At 45.0% G+C, this 22,895-nt stretch overlaps 1 protein-coding gene and 1 long non-coding RNA gene across 3 annotated transcripts; both read left to right on the top strand.

Annotated features, from left to right (window-relative positions):
* The first annotated feature begins 2,306 nt into the window (after nt 1-2,306).
* LOC139035506 (uncharacterized) lies at nt 2,307-3,802 on the top strand. The gene is made up of 2 exons (XR_011488094.1): nt 2,307-3,105; nt 3,286-3,802. It is a non-coding gene; the product is annotated as an uncharacterized lncRNA (long non-coding RNA).
* Nucleotides 3,803-5,421: 1,619 nt separating this feature from the next.
* Nucleotides 5,422-11,931, top strand: SMKR1 (small lysine rich protein 1). 2 transcript variants are annotated; one of them, XM_070465883.1, is made up of 3 exons: nt 5,422-5,459; nt 5,535-5,586; nt 11,237-11,931. In XM_070465883.1, exons 2-3 carry the CDS (start codon nt 5,584-5,586, stop codon nt 11,429-11,431), a joined length of 198 nt encoding a protein of 65 aa, XP_070321984.1. In that variant the 5' UTR covers nt 5,422-5,459; nt 5,535-5,583; the 3' UTR covers nt 11,432-11,931. The 2 variants fall into 2 exon arrangements, with proteins under 2 accessions (XP_070321984.1, XP_070321983.1); XM_070465882.1 differs by lacking the exon at nt 5,422-5,459 and having other exon boundaries at nt 5,496-5,586.
* The last annotated feature ends 10,964 nt before the right edge of the window (nt 11,932-22,895 follow it).

The raw sequence follows: 22,895 nt of genomic DNA, 5'->3' as shown, positions 1-22,895 counted from the left end.
AGACCAGTGTTTTGTGCTTCCTGTTTCCCCCCAAGTAGAATTCTTTTTTCTCTAGTCCTTCTTGAGAAGACCCATATTTACAATAAAAATAGCTGAGATTAAGAATGTCCTTGTGACAAATTCCCTGGCGACCCACTGGTTAAGACGCAGTGCTTTCACAGCCACGGCCTGGGTTCAATCCCTGGTCAGGGAACTAAGATCCCACAAGATGCATGGCACAGCCAAAAAAAAAAAAGATGCACCTGTGATTTTGGAACAAAAATGACACTGGTTTATACAACAAACTCATGACTTTGCTCTCATTGGATGCTATAATTGATGAGCTCTCTAGCCACCTAAATATCCTTACATCTTTTGCCATATTCACAGGTTCCAGGAATGAAGACATGGACATACCTTTTAGAGGGTCATCATTCAACCCACTGAAACTCATCAGACACTAACAAATAGCAATATTGGTTTATTTACTCTATCAGTATTAGAGGTATAATGCAAGACCCAGGGAAGTCACTTTTATTTAGAAAATACTTGCAGCTATTGATGTAGTCAAAAGAGATTCAAATAAAGAAAATTTTAGGCTTGGGTAGAGGATATGACATGAGGGAACATGTGTAAAACTGAAGAATACATTTATGTGTTGGTATTCTTATTAAGAAGATACGTATAAAAAATTCAAATAATTCTCAGAGTACACAATGAAAAATGTAATCTCCCAACCCAGATCTCGTCTTGTTCCCCAGAATTAATCACTGTCAGTGATTTATTTTTATTTTTTATTCTTTCAGAAAATTCCCATAATATCCATCTCTTTGTCATCGACATGTTTTGGTTTTTTTTTACAGATAGGAGCACAATGTACTGTTCTACTCTTTCTCTTATTTATCCTGGAGATCTATTTTTCTATATCAGTGTTCTCTTGTATGGTTAAATTTAATATATCAAATAATTCTTCCTTAACTCTGCTTTCCAACATTTTCCAGCTAAGAAATGTTAGGGCCAGTGCTTAAGACTCCAAGCTTGCATTACAGGGAACACAGGTTCAGTTTCTGGTCAGGGAACTAAGATCCCATATGTGGTGCAGCCAAAAAGAAAAGAGATTGACTTTAAAAAGAAATGTTAGAAGAAAAGGTATAGACGGGAAGGACAGGGTGTATGCATGTGTGTATGTTGTGGTGGGGATGAGGTTAAGAGAGATTCATTCAGTCCTCACAGCAATGGACCAAAGCTAGCTGAAATACAATTTCCTACCAGCAGTTCTTCTGGCCATTCAGACTCTCAGCTCCTGTAAACTGAATGAGATTGTATCTGAGTGGGCTGTGGGGGATGCGTAGCCTGTTTGCTCCTGTTTGCTCCAGACTTAAATTTCAAAAAGCAAGATTTAAATTTTTTACTTTTATTTTATGGAAAAGAAAATAACCAAAGCCTTTCAAAGGAACTTCAATTGTACAAAAGTCATCCCACCTCTGCCCAAACACCTTTAGTGTCAGTGACTTTCTTACTAAATAAGACAGGGCCATCTGTCCCCTTGCCTCCAAATGGAAACATTACTTTGAATATTCTGTAACTTTTTGTTCAAATGCTTAATGGAGCTGGCAGGACAAAGATCCTCCATGTGGCTGCCTGTGAAAATATGTCTTTGCTGCAAGATATGAGATAATTTACCCAGAAAGGCCGTACAGCATAAGGGCTCAGATTGATGGTGCTGGACCCAACTTGGTGAGTTGTAATATCCAGGCTTGCCTCCATGAGTTGTGTGGTAAGTGACAAGTTATTTCATCTCTCTATGCCTCAGATAGTAGTAGTGTTAGTCATGTCCGATTCTTTGTGACCCCATGGACTGTAGCGTGTCAGGTTCCTCTGTCCATGGAGTTCTCCAAGCAATACGGGAGTGGATTGCCATTTCCTTCTCCAATGCCTCAGATTCCCATCTATAAATGGAGGTAATAATACTACCCACTTTCACTAGAATTATAAGGATTAAATGTATCAATGTAGTAGTGCTTAGAATAATGCTTGTTAAACATGAGTATTCAATAATTTCTGGTTATTCCCACCTCATTCCCCTATTAAAGAATCTTCCAGCAGGAAGAGCATTTAAATTTAAATTCTCTAGCTCAGGGGTCAGCAAACTATAGCCCAAATTTGGCCCACCAGCAGTTTTATACAACCTGTGAGCTAAGAATGGTTTTTACATTCTTAAATGCTTAGGTGGGGGTGGGGAATCCATAGAAGAAAAATATGACACATGAAAATTCTAGGACATTAAAATTTAGTTTCCATAATAATTTTATTGGAACACAGTCACGCTCATTTGTTCATGGGCTGTCTATAAATGCCTTCATTCTACATCAGCAGAGTTGAGTAGTTGGAAAAGAGGATACAAGGCATGAAAAGCCTAAAACATTTACTTTCTGAGTTTGCCAACCCCTGCCCTAGATAAGTTCCTGAGTCTGCCCTACCTGGTCTTACTGCACTCCAAGGTTCTCACTGTTGGGACCCTAGTGCTTGAGATTATCTACAAAGAATTTTATTTTTTCTGCAACTTCCTCTTCAAAATTCAGGCTACAATGGATGAAGTGAATGCAGTGCTATGCTGTTGAACTTAATGAGATAAAAAGAAAAAGGGAAGGAAGAAGGAAGGGGAGGAGGAAGGGAGGAAGGAAGAAACCACCTGAGTAGAAAGGAAGAAATAGGAATTTTTAAATGTAACTTCTAAGAACAATAGTGACAGAATATTCTAAGTTTGAATATTCTAAGAATGCACACTTTATTTCTGGCAATTTTTTTTAAGAACAGCACAGTTAATGTTACTATTTATAAAGAAGACATAAGGATGTGTACTCATAAACAGATAAAATTAGTGCTTTTCTAATGTGAGTTTGAATAGTTATCTAAATTTAACATCATCTTTCAGTTTACACAGGAAGATTTGTTCAGTTCTTGTAGAACAAATGGATCTTAAGCCCTGAACATTAAGTGATTCTTAAGTGGACTGGTATTTAAGAAAAATGCTTATGTCCCTTTGATTCTAACAGCAACCTGTGCTCTTTGTTGTAAGTCTGCCTTTCAGCCCCACACCTCAGCAGCCCTCCTCACCTCCTGCAGGTCAGTGCTAAGGCTTTCTCCAGTGCAAAGACTGATGACTCTTTCGGTCAGTGGAAAATGGTGCTGCCATTGAAGTTGTACCAGTTGTCACTAGACCATCCATTTTATGTTCCACCTGTCCACTTTCATGCTTTCTTGTGCTTTATATGTGTGTGTGTGTGTGTGTGTGTTTGTTTTCAGACCTCCAATCTGGAACTCGGGAAAAGAAGGACGAGAACAGATCTGAAGCTGAGCCAGGTAGACTTTAACCTGAGAAAGCTGACGACCCACTGACTGTAATAAGCAAGGAGTATGAGCCGCCCCAACCCAGGGATTGAGAGGGGCCAGCAGAGGAGAGAGCACAGGTCTTCTCCTAAAAGTAGCTGGAACTTGGGTTTGCTTTGCTGATGAAGGATTAGAGAAAGGAAATATATGAGAACCTGGTATACAAATACCCCACTTTGGAAGCCAGTTCATCAAACATAGGAAGGAAGACAAAAACACACCTGACCTTGGTTGCAGCCTTTCAGGACCCCACCCCTGCTCTGGGTCCAGTCTCCTCCTCCTGCCCTGGGCCTGCAATGTCCTGTCCCCGACCTTGACATAGCTGACTCCTCATCATCCAAATCTCAGCTAAACCTCAGAGAGACCTTCCCCATCCACCATTCTAAGAGTTGTCAACCATGCTCACATCAATTTAATAAACAACGTAATACATCCTGTTGCACCTATCATTTTTATGTCTACCACGTCCCCCACATGACCCCCCCCCCCCACACACACACACCCCTCCGCCAAAGGAAAAAGGAACTTTGCTGCGTTTAGGGCTGAATTCCTGGGCCCAAAAGTGAGGATCAGGCACATGATAGATGCCTGATAACTTGAATAAAAAGAAAGGAGCAGCTGCTGCTAAGTCACTTCGGTCGTGCCCAACTCTGTGCGACCCCATAGACGTCAGCCCACCAGGCTCACCCGCCCCTAGGATTCTCCAGGCAAGAACACTGGAGTGGGTTGCCATTTCCTTCTCCAATGCATGAAAGTGAAAAGTGAAAGTGAAGTCGCTCAGTCGTGTCCGACTCTTAGCGACCCTATGGACTGCAGCCCACCAGGCTCCTCCATCCATCGGATTTTCCAGGCAAGAGTACTGGAGTGGGGTGCCATTGCCTTCTCCGAAAAGTAAGGAGATGAGTCATTAAAATGAGTAAGGCTCCTGGTCCTAAAGTGTATTCTCCCTCTGCAGGGAGGATGTCAGGATGAGCTGACGGTTGGAAGCAGAACTGCCTTTACTGGGTCCTTTCTGGCTTTATCCCACAACCGGTATAAAAACTTTCTTCACGTTCTTTTAAAAAGCATTTTGTAGGACTTCCCTGCCCCTCCAGCGGTTAAGAATCCGGTTGCCAATGCAGGGGACACAGATTCCATCCCTGGTCCGAGAAGATTCCACATCTCAGTGGAGCAACTAAGCCCATGTGCCACGACTACTGAAGCCCAAGTGCCTAGAGCCTATGCTCTGCAACGAGAGAAGCCACTACAGCGGGAAGTCAGAGCACTGCAACTATGAGAGTAGCCCCGACTTGACACAACTAGAGAAAGCCCGCGCACAGCACAACCAAAATAAATAATGGAAAAAAAAATTAAATTTTGTAATGTTTCTATTATTACAGGCTCTTTAAAGACATTTCCGCATGTTGTTTTCACTTCAACCCTCAAAGGCTTTTATCTCATTTTACAAACACGGTCCTGGTGGAGTCTTAGCTAACTTCTCCAAGGTGAGTCGGTGAGTGGCAGAGCTCGCACTCACAGCTGAATCCGCCCACTCCAAGGCCAAGACGGTACCCCACCCCCACCCCACCCTCGCCCCGTCCGGCCGGGTGTGGCCCGGAGCCAGCCGCCGCTGCGCCGAGCCTGGGTTCCACGCGCGCGCAACCTTAGCCAGAGTCGCGCGAGGGGACAATGGCCCGGCCAAAGCGGCGCATCCAGGAGGGCTGGCGGCGTCTGCCAGGAAGGCGGGCGAGGGCTCCGCAGACCGGGTGGGCGGGTCGGACTCTGCCAACGGCCTGGCGCCAGGCCTGGGTGTCCAGGCAACGGGTAAACACTGCGCGGCCCCGCCCCCGCGGCGCGCACCTCCCGACGTTTGTGCGCGCGGCTCTCCAGCGCCCGCGAGGCGCACTTGCTGCAGACGCGCATCCCGGAAACATCCGTGCGGCGGGTGCCCAGTCCGGCGTGGCGGCGTGGCTGACGGCCCCCTTGCCCCGCCGGGCTCCCCTGAGCCACTCGGCCTCCTCGCGCCGCGCCGCGGGAGCCGGTCCCAAACAAACGCGGCGAGGTCCCGGGACCGGGGGCGGTTCGCTGGCGAGTGCGGAGGCGGAACCCGGGTGAGCTGCAGGAATGGGCGCGGAGGCGCCGCCCGCAGGCGATGCGGAGGACTCGGGTCTCTCTCTTTCTTTCAGGATTGGGAACACTTGCCACACTCACCTGCTCAACTAAGAACGCATTGCCATGGTAATACACGCTACTTAAGTCTAAGAGGTTCTGAGGCGCTTGTTAAATTGGTTTAGTACCGTTTGTCTTGTAGAGGCACGCTTTACTAAGCTTTGTTGCCGGCGCCAACAGATTGGCGCCTTCATCTACAAGGGTCCTGGGGTGGCGGTGGCCAGCCCAGTGATCTGAGCACTCTGGGTAAAGATGAGGGGGGAGAGGGGTTTTCTTGGTGGTCAGCGCCTGCCGAAGGGGACTGTAACCGCAGAATCAGGCCCTCTTTTTGTGAGTTGGTTGGTTGAAGTCCTTTGGTTCTGTGGAGCAACTTTCACACCCAGAAAATGCCCAGGGCGCCAGTGCATACCAAGAGCAACTAGTCGGGCACCTGGCTTCTGCTGCCCCGCCTAGGGTCCCAAGTGGGATTCTTTCTGTGGACTCCTGTTATTGTTCAGTCCCTTAGTCGTGTCTAACTTTGCGACCCCCATGGACTGCAGCACACCAAACTTCCCTCTCCTTCGCTATCTCCTGGAGTTAGCTCAAACTCATGTCCATTGAGTCCATGATGCCATCCAACAATCTCATCCTCTGTCACCCCCTTCTCCCCCTTCTTCTCCTGCCCTCAGTCTTTCCCAGCATCAAGGTCTTTTCCAGTTTGTGGGCACTTCACATCAGATGGCCAAAGTACTGGAGCTTCACTTCAGCGTCAATACCTTCCAATGAATATTGAGAATTTATTTCCTTTAGGATTTTACTGGCTTGATCTCCTTGTTGTCCAAGGGACTCTCAAACGTCTTCTCCAGGACCACAGTTCAAAAGTGTCAGTTCTTCAGCCCTTAGCCTTCTTTATCCCTACATGAATACTGCAGAAACCATAGCTTTGACTATACAGACCTTTGTTGACCAAGTTAAAAAAGTGACTGCTTTTTAATATGCTCTCTAGGTTTGTCATAGCTTTTCTTCCTAGGAGGAGGGTTCTTTTAATTTCGTGGCTGTAGTCACCATCCACAGTGATTCTGGAGAAAATAAAATCTGTCACTGTTTCCACTTTTCTCCCATCTATTTGCTATGAAGTGATGGGACCAGATGCCATGATCTTAGTTTTTTGAATGTTGAATTTTAAGCCAGATTTTTCACTCTTATCTTTCATCCTCACTAAGAGGCTCTTTAGTTCCTCTTCACTTTCTGCCATTACGGTGGTAATATCTGCATATCTGAGGTTGTTGCTATTTCTCCTGGCAGTCTTGATTCCAGCTTGTGATTCATCCAGCCTGGCAATTTCACATTATGTTCTCTGCACATAAGGTAAGCCGGGTGACAGTATACAGCCTTGATGTACTCCTTTCCCTATTTGGAACCGGTCTTTTGTTCCATGTAAGTTTCTAATTGTTGCTTCCTGACCTGCATATAGATTTCTCAGGAGGCAGGTAAGGTGATCTCGTATTCCCATCTCTTTAAAAACTTTCCACAGTTTCTTGTGATCCACACAATCAAGGGCTTTAGCATAGTCAATGAAGCAGATGTTTTTCTGGAATTCCCCTGGTTTTTCTATGATCCAGCAGATGTTGGCTATTTGAGCTCTGGTACCTCTGCCTTTTCTAAATCCAGCTTGTACATCTGGAAGTTCTTGATTCATTTACTGTTGAAGCCTAGCTTGAAAGATTTTGAGTGCTACCTTGCTGGCATGTGAAATGAGTGCGATTGTATGGTAGTTTGAACATTATTTGGCATTGCCCTTCTTTAGGATTGGAATGAAAATTGACCTTTTCCAGTCCTGTGTCCATTGATGAGTCTTCCAAATTGTTGGCATATTGATTCAGCACTTCAACAGCATCCTCTTTAGGGATTTGAAATAACTCAGCTGGAATTCCATCACCTCCACTATCTTTATTCATACTCATGCTCCCTAAGGCCCACTTGACTTCACACTACCGGATGTCTGGCTCTAGGTGAGTGACCACACCATTATGTATATCCAGGTCATTAAGACTTTTTTGTATCACTCTTCTGATTCTTGCCACCTCTTCTTAATCTTTTCTGCTTCTGTTAGGTCCTTGCTATTTCTGTCCTTTATTGTGCCATCGTTGCATGAAATGCTCCCTTAAGAGCTCTCTAGTCTTTCCCATTCTGTTGTTTTCCTCTATGTCTTTGCATTGTTCATTTAAGACAACTTTCTTATTTCTCCTTGCTGTTCTCTGGAACTCTGCATTCAGTTGGCTGTATGGGTCCCTTTCTCCTTTGCCTTTCCTCTCTTCTCAACTGTTTGCGTTGCATCTGAGTTGCATTTTATTCACTCAGTATATTTTATTCATCCCTGCAATGTTCCAGACATCGTTCTAGGTTCTGGGGAATTAAGTGAACTCATAGATAAAACCTCTGGGTAGGGAAACATACAATAAAAACATAAATAAAAAGTATTATTAAGTAGTAAAGAGTGCTTGGGGCAAGGAGATAGGAAGTCACATTGCTGGGAGGGTTATTGGGAGGCCATCGGTACTTCCTCCCTCTTTGCCTGGGACAGTCCCAGTTAATGCTTGTTGAAGTGCATTGGTTTGGGCCATGAATTATATGGTCACCTTAATAGTAGAAAAAATACAGACATGGTGTCTGGGAGGTTTTTCTGAAGAGGTCGTATTTGAGCAGAGGCTAGCACAAAGATAAGAAACAAATTAGGCCGCTGTGGAGATGTGCAGGAAGAGGAGGGAGCAGGGAGAAGCTTGGCACATTTGGGTACTAGAAGGAAGGCAAGTGTGGCTTGAAGCTAAAATGGTCTTCATTAAGGATTTCAGAGAGTTTTAAGTCGAGAGCTCTGTGTTCTGAGACCAGAAATAGCCAAGAGCCATGGGGTTGTAGTTAGCCAACCCAACCAACTCAGAACTGAAAATTTTCATTCCTTTATAGTAATTTTCTAACAGATTTATTGAGCTAGAGTTGATACACAATAGATTGTACATATATAAAATGTACAGTTTGATAAGTTTGGCACAGATGTACAGCATTAAGTCATCACCACATTCAAGTTGTATGATTTGCAAAAATATTTCCTCCCAGTCTGTGGCTTTGCTTTTTATTCTCCTTTCAGTATCTTTTGAAGAGCATAAGTTTTCATTTTGATGGTGAATGTACCTATTTGTTCTTTTACAGACATCAAATTGGATATCATATCTAGGAAATTTTTGCCTAATCTGAGGTCACAAAGGCTTTTCTCTGTATTTTCTTCTGTAAGTTTTATCATTTTGAGCCATTTAGGTCTGTGAGCCATTCTGAGTTAATTTTTGCATATCAAACATATATGGATTGAAGTTCATTTTTTTGCACATGGATATTCATTGTTCCAGCAGCATTTATGGAAATGATTATCCTATCCTTGTTCCACTGAACTGCTTTGGCACTTCTGTTGAAAATCAGTTGAATCAGTTATTTGAATCAGTTATCTAAATATACATGTGGGTCTAGTTTGTACTTTATTAATCTGTCTATCTTAACACCAATACCATCTGAATACTATAGCTTTATAATTCTAGAAATAAGGTAGTATTAGTCCTTCAACTTTGTTCTTCTTTTTCAAAGCCCTTAGCATTTCCCTATGAACTTTAGAATCTTCCACAAAGAGATGAGACTTTGAATAAAAATGTCAAACCTCTGTCTTATATCCTTTTCATTTCCATATGAATTTTAGAATCAGTTTGCCAATTTCTTCAAAAAGATGAGAACCTTGAATAAAAATGTCAAACTTTTGTGTGAATCTTAGTTCTCAAACCATTTTAGAGATTAAAACACACACTTTTTTTTTTTTTTTCCGCAGTTATGCCAGGTAAGTCAAGTGTATTTGACATGCAAAAGAGTATAAAATCAGAAAGGAAGCCAAGACTCAGAATCCTTAAGAGCTTATGGCTGTGCATATCCGATACCCCACAAGAATGCTTTATCGGGAGATGCAGTTATCATATGGGGCTCCATATTGTTTCTCTTCATTTGGATTTCCTCACAGAAGCCAGGCCACTGTGTTGCAACATAATGTGTCATCTTCATTCCTGCATTTCATATCTACGAGCATCCTCCATTTCACTTAACAAAAATGTATTTTAGTATTTTTAACACATTGACTATGTTTCTCTTTGTTTAACTGAGGACGTTTTTAAAGTGAGGTGCTATGAACAAGACGTCTATTTTATACAAACATTTAGCCCTTGCAGGCATCCTTGATAACTTACACATTCCTCCTTTCCCCTTGCCTAGAAGAGACACCTTTTCTGTAGTATACTCCCATTTGTTATTTTCTGTATGGGTGGGTAGTAGGAATAGAGAATTCCTCGCAGCCTCGTGTGTCTGTAGCAAAACCGCAGGGATCATTTGTTCCCCGGTTAGGATGGTATCCATTCCGTTGCCCACAGAGCCTTAACCAGGCAGCGTGATTGTGGCCAGAGCGCTGCTCCCGAGCCTTGGTGAATGCCGGTTGCACTGTGACTTTGCTGAGCCTCTGCTTTCCCATTTTTAAGATGGGAATATACCTCCCTCCCTTGAAGCTCATGAGGATTAGCGATGGTAAAAGTGATGGCAACGTCCTTTATTCAGTGCTTAGTGTCAGACCCTTACTATGTGCCTGAGATTCATGTCTCCCTTAATCTTCATGACTGCTTAATGAGGTTGGGACTATCACATAACAAATGCCAAAATATGTATTTGATTCTAATTAGCCAATACATTTTAATTTAATTGTTACTAGGAAAATTCTTAAACATGCACAAAAAGAGAATAGTAAAATGAATCCCTATATAGTCATATCTCAGATTCAGAAATTGTAAGCATTTTTCTACCTTGGCTTCATCTATGTGTTATTGGTCGGGTGGGGGTGGGCAAGGTGCAGTATTTTAAAGAAAATCTCAGGCTTCCTTTTATTTCATTCCTACAGATTTTAGTATGCATCCCTGAAACGTGTGAACATTTTCTTCCATGACCCAAAGCCACTCTCAGACCTAAGTGAATTAATAATTACTTGATATTGTCAAATTTTCTCAATTGCTTTTTTAAAAAATGCCTTTTTATGGCTCGTTCTAATCAAACTGCAAACAAGGCCCACATACTGATTGCTATAGGTCGGGGCTTTTTTTTTTTTTTTTTTCTTTTGGTGTTATTTGTTTTTGGAGTTTGTTTTTTTTGAAAGAAAGTAAAGAGGAGAACACTGCTTCTCTGCTTGGGAGGGCATCTTTGGGGAGGCACATGAGAGCTGGGGAAGCCTGGAACACAGAATTCTCCTTTGTGCCAGCCTTCCTCTCCGCCTACACGCATTCCCCTCTGGCCCTTCGCCTTCTCTCCCCGGCCCTGGTTCATGTCCCTGTACTTCACCCTCTCGTGGAATGACACAGCCCACAACGTGTAGGTCTTGTGCCTCAGTTTCTCCGCCTTGCTCTCCCAGTCTCTGGGCGTTTAAAATCACGTTGGGTCTCTGGGGACAGTGCTTGATAGGCAGTCGCTGCATCAAACTGCATATGATTTCTCTTCCTGCTTTATACAAACGGTTTTGTTGTCACCGTTTTTTTTTCCCCCTTTAGGAACTTTTTTTTTCCCTTAAGTTCGGTGGGAAATGTTGAAAATTATATATTTTCAACATATTTCAACATATTTTCAAGGTTGTAAGAACTAACTTTTGCCCCGTGTATATACTTGTCTTTGAAAGCCAGCTAAAGGGAAGAAGAAAAGCCGGGGCAAGTCGCGTGGGAAGAAGACCAAGAAGCCGGAAGTGGACATCCTCAGCCCCGCCGCCATGCTGAACCTCTACTACATCGCGCACAACGTGGCCGACTGCCTGCAGCTGCGCGGCTTCCGCTGGCCGGGCGCCGCCAAGGCAAAGAAGGGGAAAGGCAAGACTTAAGCGAGAGCGTTTCCCAGCCCCTCTATCCTGCAGAGAACAGAACCCGGGGAAGAGGAAGCAGGATTATGCCACCGTTGCAAGGAAAATAGACTTCACTGAAGACAATCTGAGATGCAAACTGAGTGTGCTTTTCTGTGGTAGATAATGATAAACGCATTTTACTTCCTCAGCTAAACCCAGGTATGAGTGAGCGAGCCAGTTTGGTTTTTCAGAAGTTAAGGGGCTGGGGGGTGAAAGTGTGCGGTAATTCCCGCGCAGTGTGGTGGAATTGATAGAACTTTTTAAAGTTATTATAAATCTGGGTTGGAATTGAACCTTGCTGTCGAAGGGCAGTTCTAGCTTTCACGAGTTTTCTTTTGCCCAAAGGGGTTTTGTTTTTTAAAGTAGACATGACAAAAAGCATTGCATTTGCTCATGGGTCCCTCTTTTGACCACAGTTTCCTTTTCTTATCTTTTTCTGGAAAAGTAATAAATATTTTGTTACTACCATTTTCTCCACAGCAGTCTGACTCTTGTCTGACTTGAACTAGCCACAGACACCGATGGAGACCAGGGTGGTCAGCCCTGCTCTGACCTTGCTAGGGAACAGTGGCTCAAAGGAATGAAGGGTCAGTGGTCCCGGTGCAGGGTGCTCATGCCTAGTCCCGAAGTCATTTCCGACTCTTTGACCCCATGGACTGTAGCCCACCAGCTCCTCTGTCCATGGGATTTACAGGGAGAAGGAGATAAATCAGCCCTGGTCCCTCTTTCCTTTCTCTTTCACCAAACTCTTCATCCTCTTTTTCTCCACATTTACATCTTCCCACCTTCTGCAGCCCTTTCTTTTAAGTTTGGCTGACCCTGACTCTTGGAGTTACTACTGGAAATGTGCCTTTTGCCTTCTACTGATATTCTGAAATCTCCCCAGCTGTGTGGAGACACTTAAGAGAGAAAACTGCAATTGGTTCTGCTTGGCCCCCAAAGACCTAAAAGCCCCAAATGTGTAACTTGGAAGGAAAGGCACCTTTAAGTATAAGCACCATCTTTGAATCCCGTAACTATCAGAGATTTTGTAAATATCAGAGAAAAAAGGCAAGTATGTGAATCTTTGTACCAGAGAAGGGGGGCTTTGCTCAGAACCCTTGAGAGCTTGGGGTGACACTTGTCTGGCTCTGTGGTCTGTGTGGACTTGGTGTGAGCCCTTGGCTGGCTGGCAGGGGAACCCTGACTCAGGTCAGGTGAAGGATGGTGCTCCTCTTAACCTGAAAGGACCCTGTCTGTTCCTGAGAAACGGGGTGACCTTCTCACACTGCTGACAACTGCGGCACTGGATCCGAGTGGTTTCTGTGGACACACCAGCTCTAGTCCAGTCCTTCTCAAACCTGGGCGTGCACCATGGTCACCAGAAGACTCCCGAAAGTGCAGGTTGCTGGGCCCTGCCCAGCAGGAAGGGCGGGGTTCAAGAATTTGCGTTTCCACTAAACTCCCAGGTTGCGCTGCTGCAGGACCCTTGGAGAAGCCCCACTCTAGTTCTTGCTGCCTCACCAGATGCTGAAAGACCTGACGGATCTCTGACCTTGTAGGATGTCTGAGGCCCTACTCTGCCTCTCTGGGGTTCAGGAGCTCGTGTCTGAGCCGTGTTTATCGGAACATTAGGGAGGTGGCAACTGCATTGCTGCTTTCTGATCTTCTCCACAGCCTGAGAACATTACTGAAGGGAGGACAGACGTGCCAGTCAGCAGACTTCTATGGGCTGAGTGGATCATCTCAAGGTGGCGATGCCTTCCTCTTTTGAGATGGTTAAATGATGAGCACACAGAAAGTACTGGAAGCATTTGAACAGAAGTAGTATTGACCTGATTGGCTGGGGCGCTGTGTACTCCAGAGTCTCCACCCAGGTTTTAGCAGAGTGGCTATTTAGTATTGTGTTCATTGCAGTGCTGGGGTTCTGAGAAGCCCTTAGGAGTTTTGAATAGCTGTGGCGGTGGTATAGTGAGTATATGACATGAACTAATACACACAAGCCATATAAAAGTTGTGGCACATTTTACTTCAAACAAAATTTTTTTTGGTGAAACACTCTATCTAAAATTTTCTTCAATAAAATTATCTCATTTGACGATTTCTTGAGTTATCTGCTGTACTTGATACTAGGAAGATAAGACAGGGTCCCTTCCCTTCAGGTGCTCCCAGCCTGGTGAAGGGGGTTGATGCCCAGGTTCCATTGTGGTGGCAGCTGCATTTCTATTTCCACTTGGATAAAGCACATTCATCGTCTGGTTTATGCAGGTGATTAAGAAGAGGGTGAGACTAGCCTTTATAGGACACTTGGGGGTCCTCTGATGATAAAATAGGTCCTCGAACCCTGTGGTTTTTATTTCTCCTAAACCCAACTCAGCCAGGATCCTGATCCTTCCTATGGATGAGAATTCAAAGGGGAGCCTGTGAAAGGAGCCGTGAAGGAAAGTCCACACACAGGCCACACGTGGGCTGTGGGAGGATTGGAGCCTTTGGTGAAGGAAGCGCTATTCCAGTGCGAGGGAGGAGGCAGGGCCCATGGCCAGAAACTACAGGAACATGCAAAATGTCCATGGAAGGGGAAGGAAGATGTGGCAATGCATGTGGAGAGAAGATACATATATTTATTTTGGCCGCAAGGGCCCTAACAGTGAAAGCACAAAGTCCTAAACACTGGATCGCCAGGGAATTCCCAAGAGAGGACATTTTTTAGAAAGGAAGTACCCCTTGCAAAATTGATGACAAGTAAAAAAGCCCTGGTGGCTCAGACAGTAAAGAATACTGCAAAGCGGGGGACCTGGGTTCAATCCTTGGGTTGGGAAGATCCCCTGGAGTGGGTTGCCATGCAGTATTCTTGCCTGGAGAATCCCTATGGACAGAGGAGCCTGGCAGGCTATAGTCCATGGGGTCAGAAAGAGTCAGACACGACTGAGCAACTAAGCACTGCACACGGTACAAAAAGGACAATAAGAGTTTTTGGGGTTTTTTTTTTTCATTATTATTATTTCAAGCTTACCAAAGGATTAAGAGAAAGTGCAATGACACCTAGGCCCTTTACCTAAATCACGGTTCTCAACTTGGCTCTATTCACATTTGGGACTGAATAATTGGTTGTCATGAGAGCCTGCCCTGTGCACTGAGGGATATTTAGCATCATCCCTGGTCTCCACCTACCAGAAGCTGGTAGCACCAGTTCAACTGAGAAAGACATGGATGCCTCCAGACATCATCATGTCTGGGAGGCAAAGTCATTCCAAGTTGAAACCATTGACCTAGCATTTTGTCACATTTGCACACCTACACACATACAATACAAATATATATATGTAAACATTTGTATATCTACATATATTTCTTATATACACATAATCAGAGTAAGTATGTGTACATACACACATGTATATATGCATATATAAAACCTACATGTATATCTACATACATACATTTCTTATATGCTGATAATCAAAGTGACAGCTATTAAAATGTGAATCTCTGTATAAAACATATGCAGGGCCTCCCTGGTGGTCCAGAGGTGAAGAATCTACCCACCAATGCAGGGAATATGGGCTTGATCTCTGGTTCAGGAAGATCCCACATGCAGCGGGGCAACTAAGTCATGTACCTTTGAGTGCTGCTCTGAAACAAGAGAAGTCATCACAATGAGAAGCCTGTGCACCACAACAAAGAGTAGCCCCCCACTCACTGCAACTAAAGAAAACCAGCATGCAGCACTGAAGACCCAGTGCAACCATAAATAAATTTATTTTTTAAAATATGCATATTATACATATAATGTATATGTAGCATATATACATCTATGTATGTCTTACATACATAGCAAATGTAGCAAAATGTTAAAATATGTAAAAGGGTATATATATATATACACATACATATATATATATATTTATATATATATACATTTTTCTTTCCTGAACTATTTTATTTATTATTCTATTATCATTTAATAATATTATATGTTATGTTAGTATTATGCTAGGCCGCTTTAGTTGTGTCTGACTCTTTGCAACTCCATGGACTGTAGCCCACCAAGCTCCTCTGTCCATGGGATTCTCCAGGCAAGAGTACTGGAGTGGGTTGCCATTTCCTACTCCATCCTGAACTATTTTAAAGTAAGTTGTGTACATCATTACTCTTCATTCCTAAATGCTTAGCTCCTGAGAACAGGACTTTCTCATAACAACAGTAGAATTTTTGTGGTCAAGAAATTGACATCAAAACAATATTAATCTGTATTGCTTTTTTAAACTATCCCAGTTGTTGCTTACTTGCTAAGTCTTGTCTGACTTTTGTGACCCCATGGACTGTAGTCTGCCAGGCTCCTCTGTCCATGAAATTTCCCAGGGAAGAATACTGGAGTGGGTTGCCATTTCCTTCTCTAGGGATCTTCCTGACCCAGGGATCAAACCAACATCTCTTGCATTGGCAGGCAGATTCTTTACCACTAAACCACCAGGAATTTTTTAATTGTCATCAATTTTGCCAAATTATCCCAGTTAGTTGGATTTTTTTGATCAGTGATCTAATCAAGGATCACACATGGTGTGTAGCTATCATGTCTCTGTGGTCTCTGTTAATCTGAAACAGTTTCCTCCTTTTTTGGCAGGGAATCATTTATGATACTTTTTTGAGGGGGGCACTGTTCCGCTGGCTTTCAGGATCTGATTCCCCAACCTGAGACTGAACCCCAGGTGGTGGCAGTGAAAGCCCAGAATCCTGATCACAGGGCCACCCAGGGAACTCTTTGATGTTGACATTTTTGGTCTCAGTCAGTTCAATTCAGTCACTCAGTCGTGTCAGACATTTTGCGACCCCATGGACTGCAGCACTCCAGGCTTCCCTGTCCATCACCAACTCCCGAAGCTTGTTCAAACTCATGTCCATTGAGTCCATAATGCTATTCAACCATCTCATCCTCTGTTGTCCCCTTCTCCTCCCACCTTCAATCTTTCCCAACATCAGGGTATTTTCCAGTGAGTCAGTTCTTTGCATCAGGTGGCCAAAGTATTGGACTTTCAGTTTCAGCATCAACCCTTCCAATGAATATTCAGGACTGATTTCCTTTAGGATTGACTGGATCTCCTTCAACTATGGAAAAATCATAGCTTTGAATATATGGACCTTTGTCGGTAAAGTGAAAAAGTGAAGTCATTCAGCTGTGTCTGATTCTTTGTGACATCTCTTTTTAATATGCTGTCTGGCTTTGTCATAACTTTTCTTCCAAGTAGCAAGTATCTAGACTCAGTTGTTTTGTGGAATGTCCTCTTCTCAACCTATTACAGACTCCTGCCTCCACTGCTCCAGTGAAATTGCTTGATAAATGTCATTGTCCCATTAATCCTAAAATCCCAAGGACTGCAAACCATACCATCATTTTCTGAACCACTAATATATGCAGAGTACATCATGAGAAATGCTGCACTGAATGAAGTACAAGCTGGAATCAAGATCGCTGGGAGAAATATCAATAACCTCAGATATGCAGATGACACCACACTTACGGCAGAAAGTGAAGAAGAGCTAAAGAGCCTCTTGATGAAAGTGAAAGAGGAGAGTGGAAAAGTTGGCTTAAAACTCAACATTCAGAAAACTAAGATAATGGCATCTGGCCCCGTCCCTTCATGGCAAATAGATGGGGAAACAGTGGCTGACTTTATTTTGGGGGGCTCCAAAATCACTGCAGAGGGTGACTGCAGCCATGAAATTAAAAGACGCTTACTCCTTGGAAGGAAAGTTATGACCAACCTAGACACCTTATTAAAAAGCAGAGACATTACTTTGCCAACAAAGGTCCGTCTAGTCAAGGCTATGGTTTTTCCAGTAGTCATGTATGGATGTGAGAGTGGGACTATAAAGAAAGCTGAGCACCAAAGAATTGATGATTTGAACTGTGGTGTTGGAGAAGACTCTTGAGAGTCCCTTGGACTGCAAGCAGACCCAACCAGTCCATCCTAAAAGAAATCAGTCCTGAATATTCATTGGAAGGACTGATGTTGAAGCTGAAACTCCAGTACTTTGGCCACCTGATGTGAAGAGCTGACTCGTTTGAAAAGACCCTGATGCTGGGAAAGATTGAAGGCAGGAGGAGAAGGGGACGACAGAGGATGAGATGGTTGAATGGCATCGCCGACTCAATGGACATGAGTTTGAGTAAACTCCGGGAGTTGGTGATGGACAGGGAGGCCTGGCTGCTGCAGTCCATGGGCTCGCAGAGTCGGAGACGACTGAGCGATTGAACTGTACTGAGCTGTTTCTGTCCTCTCCCTTCTTCTCAAGACTCTTCCGTCTGGACTTCTTTGACACAGTCCCTCCTGGCTCTCCTAGCTCTACCCGTACTTCTTCACCTACTTTACTTCTCCTTGTTCTGTGGACTCCATGTCTATGCTAACTCTTCCCTCGCCGCCCCACACCGGCTGTGCTCTCTACCGCTTCCTTCCCACCTTCTGCCTCCCACCTAACTGTAAAACATGAACTAGGTGAATCAGGCCTTCTCCCTAAGGGCCCTGAGGTGGCACGGGAAACTCAGGGAGATGCCCTGCAGGCCCTCAGGATTTGGGGACCAGGGCTCAGGAGAGAGTTGCTGGCCCGGTATGTAGGTTTAGACACACTCAACTTCAGCGCAAGCGCACACGGTTTGGGACCGACCACCTGTCAGCATAGTGCGGCAATGAGAAAGGAGCAGCAAGTTAGAAACCTGGCGGACAACCTCCTTCGATTTAGGAGCAGAAGTAAGAAGAGGAACTGTCACAGACGGGGTCGGAGAAGGAGAAATGGAAACCTGGAAAAAAGGGAGTCTGTGGGGCTGCACGCGGCAGAGATGTCAGGGAGGGTGGGGGACGGGAACAGGGACCGTGATCTGCTGGACAAGGGGTCCTCTGGGTCTCAGGCTCCTCTATAAAACAGGAGATGAGGGGAAATGTAGAAGGGAGGGACCGGGGCTTCCGTGGGCGCGCAAACCAAACCTGTCAGAATTCCAGTCTGCGCCAGCCCGGCAGGCAGTAGCCCGCGTCTCCTCGTCGCCCCCTGGTGGTGGGAGGATGGAGCATGTGTCCCTGAGCCGCGAGCGCCCGAGTCCCCGCCAGCTTGCAATAGGATCGCTCAGTGTAGCCCGAGGCTCCCGGAGGCTGAGCCCGTGTGCTGGGTTTAGAGCTGCGTCTGTGTTTGGTCTTGACGCCAACCAGGGATCGATTTTCTCCCCACCTGACGCTTCTTAACCCCACACAAATGCTGTGTTAGCCGCTGCTCTTTAAAAATACAGTTAAATTCACGTTGATTAAAAAAAAATTCACGTTGATATTTGGCAGAAAACAAAATTCTGTAAAGCAATTATCCTTCAATTAAAAAAATTTTTTTAAGAAATATTTTTTAAAAATACAGTTATCACATGACTCTTCTGCTTTGAACATTCTCGTGGCTACCCCATCGCTCTTGGGATAAGACCAAGCTTCCCACCATGGCCCAAAGCTCCTGAGTGGTCTGGCCTCCCAGCACTTCACTGCCCTGTTCTGAGCATCCCTGCTGCTCAAGCTCCCTTCTGCCTCAGGGATTTTGCTCCCTCTGTTCCCTCTGCCTGGAACATTGTCCTCTCTTCCACCCAGGTGACTTCAGTTAGCCGCTAGAGCCCCTCCTCATATCCTCCCAAAAGAAGGCTCCCTGAACCCGCACCAAACTAGGGCATTTGCTGTTCACACTCTTCAGGGCCCTGTGCTTCTCCACACCTTTTACAGTGGAATAGTTAACTGTATGATTCACTATTTAGTAGTTATCTTTCCTGCTAGGAGGTGGCTCTCTGTTAAGAGGGGCTTGGTGGCTTATTAATGGCTTTCTTGGTCCCGGCCACACTGACAGCACCTTGGCACATAAATATTCGTTGAAGGATTTTGCTAACAAGCCACCTATGCTGCGGTAACAAACTCCAGACCTCAGTGGCTTTAAACGACCAATGGTTTATTGCTTATTAAGGCTGCAGTCCATGGAGGACTGTCTGGAAGTTTCCGTTCTCCTTCAGGCTCTGGGTCCACTAAGGGTGAGCTGGGGGCCTGTTCCCATCCTCCTCACTCAGGGACTCAAGTTTACTCAGCAGCCACCACAAGGGGTGTCACAGGCTGCCCCAGGCATCAGGAAGGAAAGAAAGAAGTGGAAATTGCACAGCAGCCCTTAAAGTTCCCACCTTGAATGACCCAGGTTGCATCTCTCATTTTATTGGTTAACATAAGTCACAGTGGCCACACCTACCTTTAAGGGAGTGGGGAAACACAATACCCAACATTCCCCAGAGGAAAACCAGAAATATTTGCTGGACAGCACTGTTAGTAACTATTAGCACTAGTAACTATTGTATTAGTGCATTACTTTTGTAAGAAATAGAAAGGACTCAGAAAACAATTAAAATGGAAATAAAGCTGAGAGACAAGTGGTACTTGTCTAACTTATCTAGTTAAAGAAGAAATGTGTCCTCAAGATGCTGCATCTATATACCCAGGCTTTTTTTTTTTTTTTTAATATTTATTTATTAGGATGCACCAGGTCTTAGGAGACAGGATCTTTAGTTGTGGCATGACAGAATCTATAGTTGTGACATGAGAACTTTATTTTTTTAGTTGTGGCTTGTGGGACCTAGTTCCCTGACCAGGGATTGAACCTGTGCCCTTGGTGGTGAAAACTTGGGAGTCCAAACCACTAGGGAATTCCCTAGTGGGAATAACCACTTTTACTTGACATGACCCCTCTTGGTCACCCTCTCCTGGTTGTTACTAGTTCTCCATTGCCCCCATTGTTAAGGTGGGGCACCCACATTTCACGGCACAGTGAGACCGTGCCTTTCTGGACATTGGATCATCCTTCCAGGCCAGGACATTAGACATGAGTCTTTGGGGATAGATTCATCCTTCATATAAATAGCTCGAGGCGTGGTTTAGTCACTGTAGGAAAGTTTGGCGGTTCCTCAAAACGTTAAACATAGAATTACCATATGATCCAGCAATTCCACTTCTAGGTATACACACAAAAGAATTGAAAGCAGGGGGCCAGATAGATACTTGTACACCCGTGTTCATAGCATTATTCACAATAACCAAAAGATGGCAAGAATCCAAATGTCCATCAACAGATGAGCGAATCAAAAAATGTGGTCTATACATACAATGGAATATTAGCCTGGAAAAGGAATGAAATTCTGACACAGGTTACAATGTGGATGAACGTTGAAGACATTACATGAAGTGAAATAAGCCAGAGACAAAAGAACAAATATTGTAGATTCACTTACATGAGTTATCTATAATAGGTAAATTTATACTGACAGTGACAGACTTTATTTTCTTGGGCTCCAAAATCACTGCAGACTGCAGCCATGAAATTAAAAGACACTTGTTCCTTGGAAGATAAGTTATAACAAACTAGACAGCATATTAAAAAGCAGAGACATTACTTTGCCGACAGGGGTCCATATAGTCAAAACTATGGTTTTTCCAGTAGTCATGTATGGATGTGAGAGTCGGACCATAAAGAAAGCTGAGTGCCAAAAAATTGATAGTTTTGAACTGTGGTGCTGGAGAAGACTCTTGAGAGTCCCTTGGACTGCAAGGAGATCAAGCCAGTCCATTCTAAAGGAAATCAGTCCTGAATATTCACCGGCAGGACTGATGCTGAAGCTGAAGCTCCAGTACTGTGGCCCTCTGATTCGAAGAGCCGACTCATCGGAAAAGACCCTGATGCAGGGAAAGGTTGAAGGCAGGAAGAGAAGGGGATGACAGAGGATGAGATGGTTGGATGGCATCACCGACTCAATCAACATGAGTTTAAGCGAACTCCACAAGTTCCGGGAGATGGTGAAGGACAGGGAAGCCAGGTGTGCTGCAGTCCATGGGGTCGGAAGGTCGGACACGTCTGTGCGACTGAACAACAGCAACAATACTGATAGAAGGTAGAATAGTGGTTACCAGGGGCTGAGGGGAGGGCAGAATGGGAAGCTGTTGTCTAAGGGGTATGGAGTTTCTGTGATAGTGGTGGTGGCTGTACAACATTGTGAATGTATTTATTTGTAAATTTATTTTGGCCACACTGTGTGGTATCTTAGTTCACTGACTAAATATCAAACCCGTGCCTCCTGCATGGAGTTCTCACCACTGGACTGGCAGGGAATTCCCGTGAATGTATTTTATGCCACTAAAGTGTAGATTTACCAGTAGTTAAAATGATACATGTGTTTTACCACAATTTTTTAAAAATGAAGGATGTTCCTTTTTTTTGTAGATCTCTGGTAGAGGTGGGAGGGGAAGGCATATGCAGGGCAGACCTCCCACAGAAGGCTCTCTCTCTCCAGCTGGAGGTGAGGGGGCAGGTATGATCCCCTCCAGGACCGCCCCTGCCCTGGCTCCCTCCCCCTGCAAGCGGCTGCCGAGTGCACGTGTTTCCCCTGTGCGGTGGAGAGAACAGTGCCTCTGTGTCCTCCCGCATAGCTCACCCTCCAGGCTCCGAACCACACCACCGGCCGCTGGACCCCCCTCCCCTTGCTCTGTGAACGGCCTCCTCCAGTTATTTCAGCTCTGTGTTTTCTCTCCGTGTAGCATGTGAAGTGAGTTAATGATAAGCAAGGCAGAGACGCTGTGAGTGAGAGGCCAGGCTTGCTGCAGTGTCAGCGCAAGCAGAGAACAGACCGAGGGCCCCTGCCCCCAGGGAGAGGGGGTCCCTCAGACCGCATCTTCTTGGGCCGCCTGGTCTCTGGCTTCTGGGGCACCAGTCACCATCGTACTTGCCCACAAAAGGTCAGCAGGAGAGCTAGAAACAGCACCGTCCACCCGTTTGGGTCCACCCTTTGACTGTGGGAGTTGAACCCCGGCAAGAATCCCTTGGTCTCTTCTCGGGCTCCGTGTGCCCTCCACCTCGGCCTCTTCAGCAGTGTATGGGTTTCTGTTCTGTAAGATTGTTGAGCTCAACAGCACTGCTGCAGTCAGCCTCCAAAAACCCACCAAGGCGACAAAGGCAGCCTGTTGCTGCAGCGCAGCCAGGCCGTGTGTGTGTGTGTGTGTGTGTGTCTGTGTCTGTTGTCGGTGTCTGTGTACCACCACCACATGGGCACAGATGGAAATCAGTCTAATCAGGACCGGTATGGAGTGTGAAGGTGTGGCTACTCACTGACCTTGAGAAACAATTGAGAGACAGTGAAAGGAGGGGAAAGTTACCATGGGGGTGGTGATGGGCTAAAGAATCTCTTTGCCCAGCTTTGCTTTACTTGATGGATCAGCTTAAGTTCGCCTTCTGGTTTCAGCCTCTGGTTCAAATGAAGTGGCTTATTGACTAGTCCTTTCCTTAGATAACGAGTCTGGCTTACCACGTGCCCTGTCAGAGCCACCAGGTGTGGTAGAAGTCTGTCTGTCCTCCCCACTGCCCCAGGTCTTTGCCTCTTCCCCAGATCCCTCTATTCACTGGTCCTACTGGAGGGTCC

Source organism: Odocoileus virginianus, chromosome 1 (assembly GCF_023699985.2).
Source record: "Odocoileus virginianus isolate 20LAN1187 ecotype Illinois chromosome 1, Ovbor_1.2, whole genome shotgun sequence".
NCBI lineage: Eukaryota > Metazoa > Chordata > Mammalia > Artiodactyla > Cervidae > Odocoileus > Odocoileus virginianus.
This window is presented reverse-complemented; position numbering and strand designations above follow the sequence as displayed.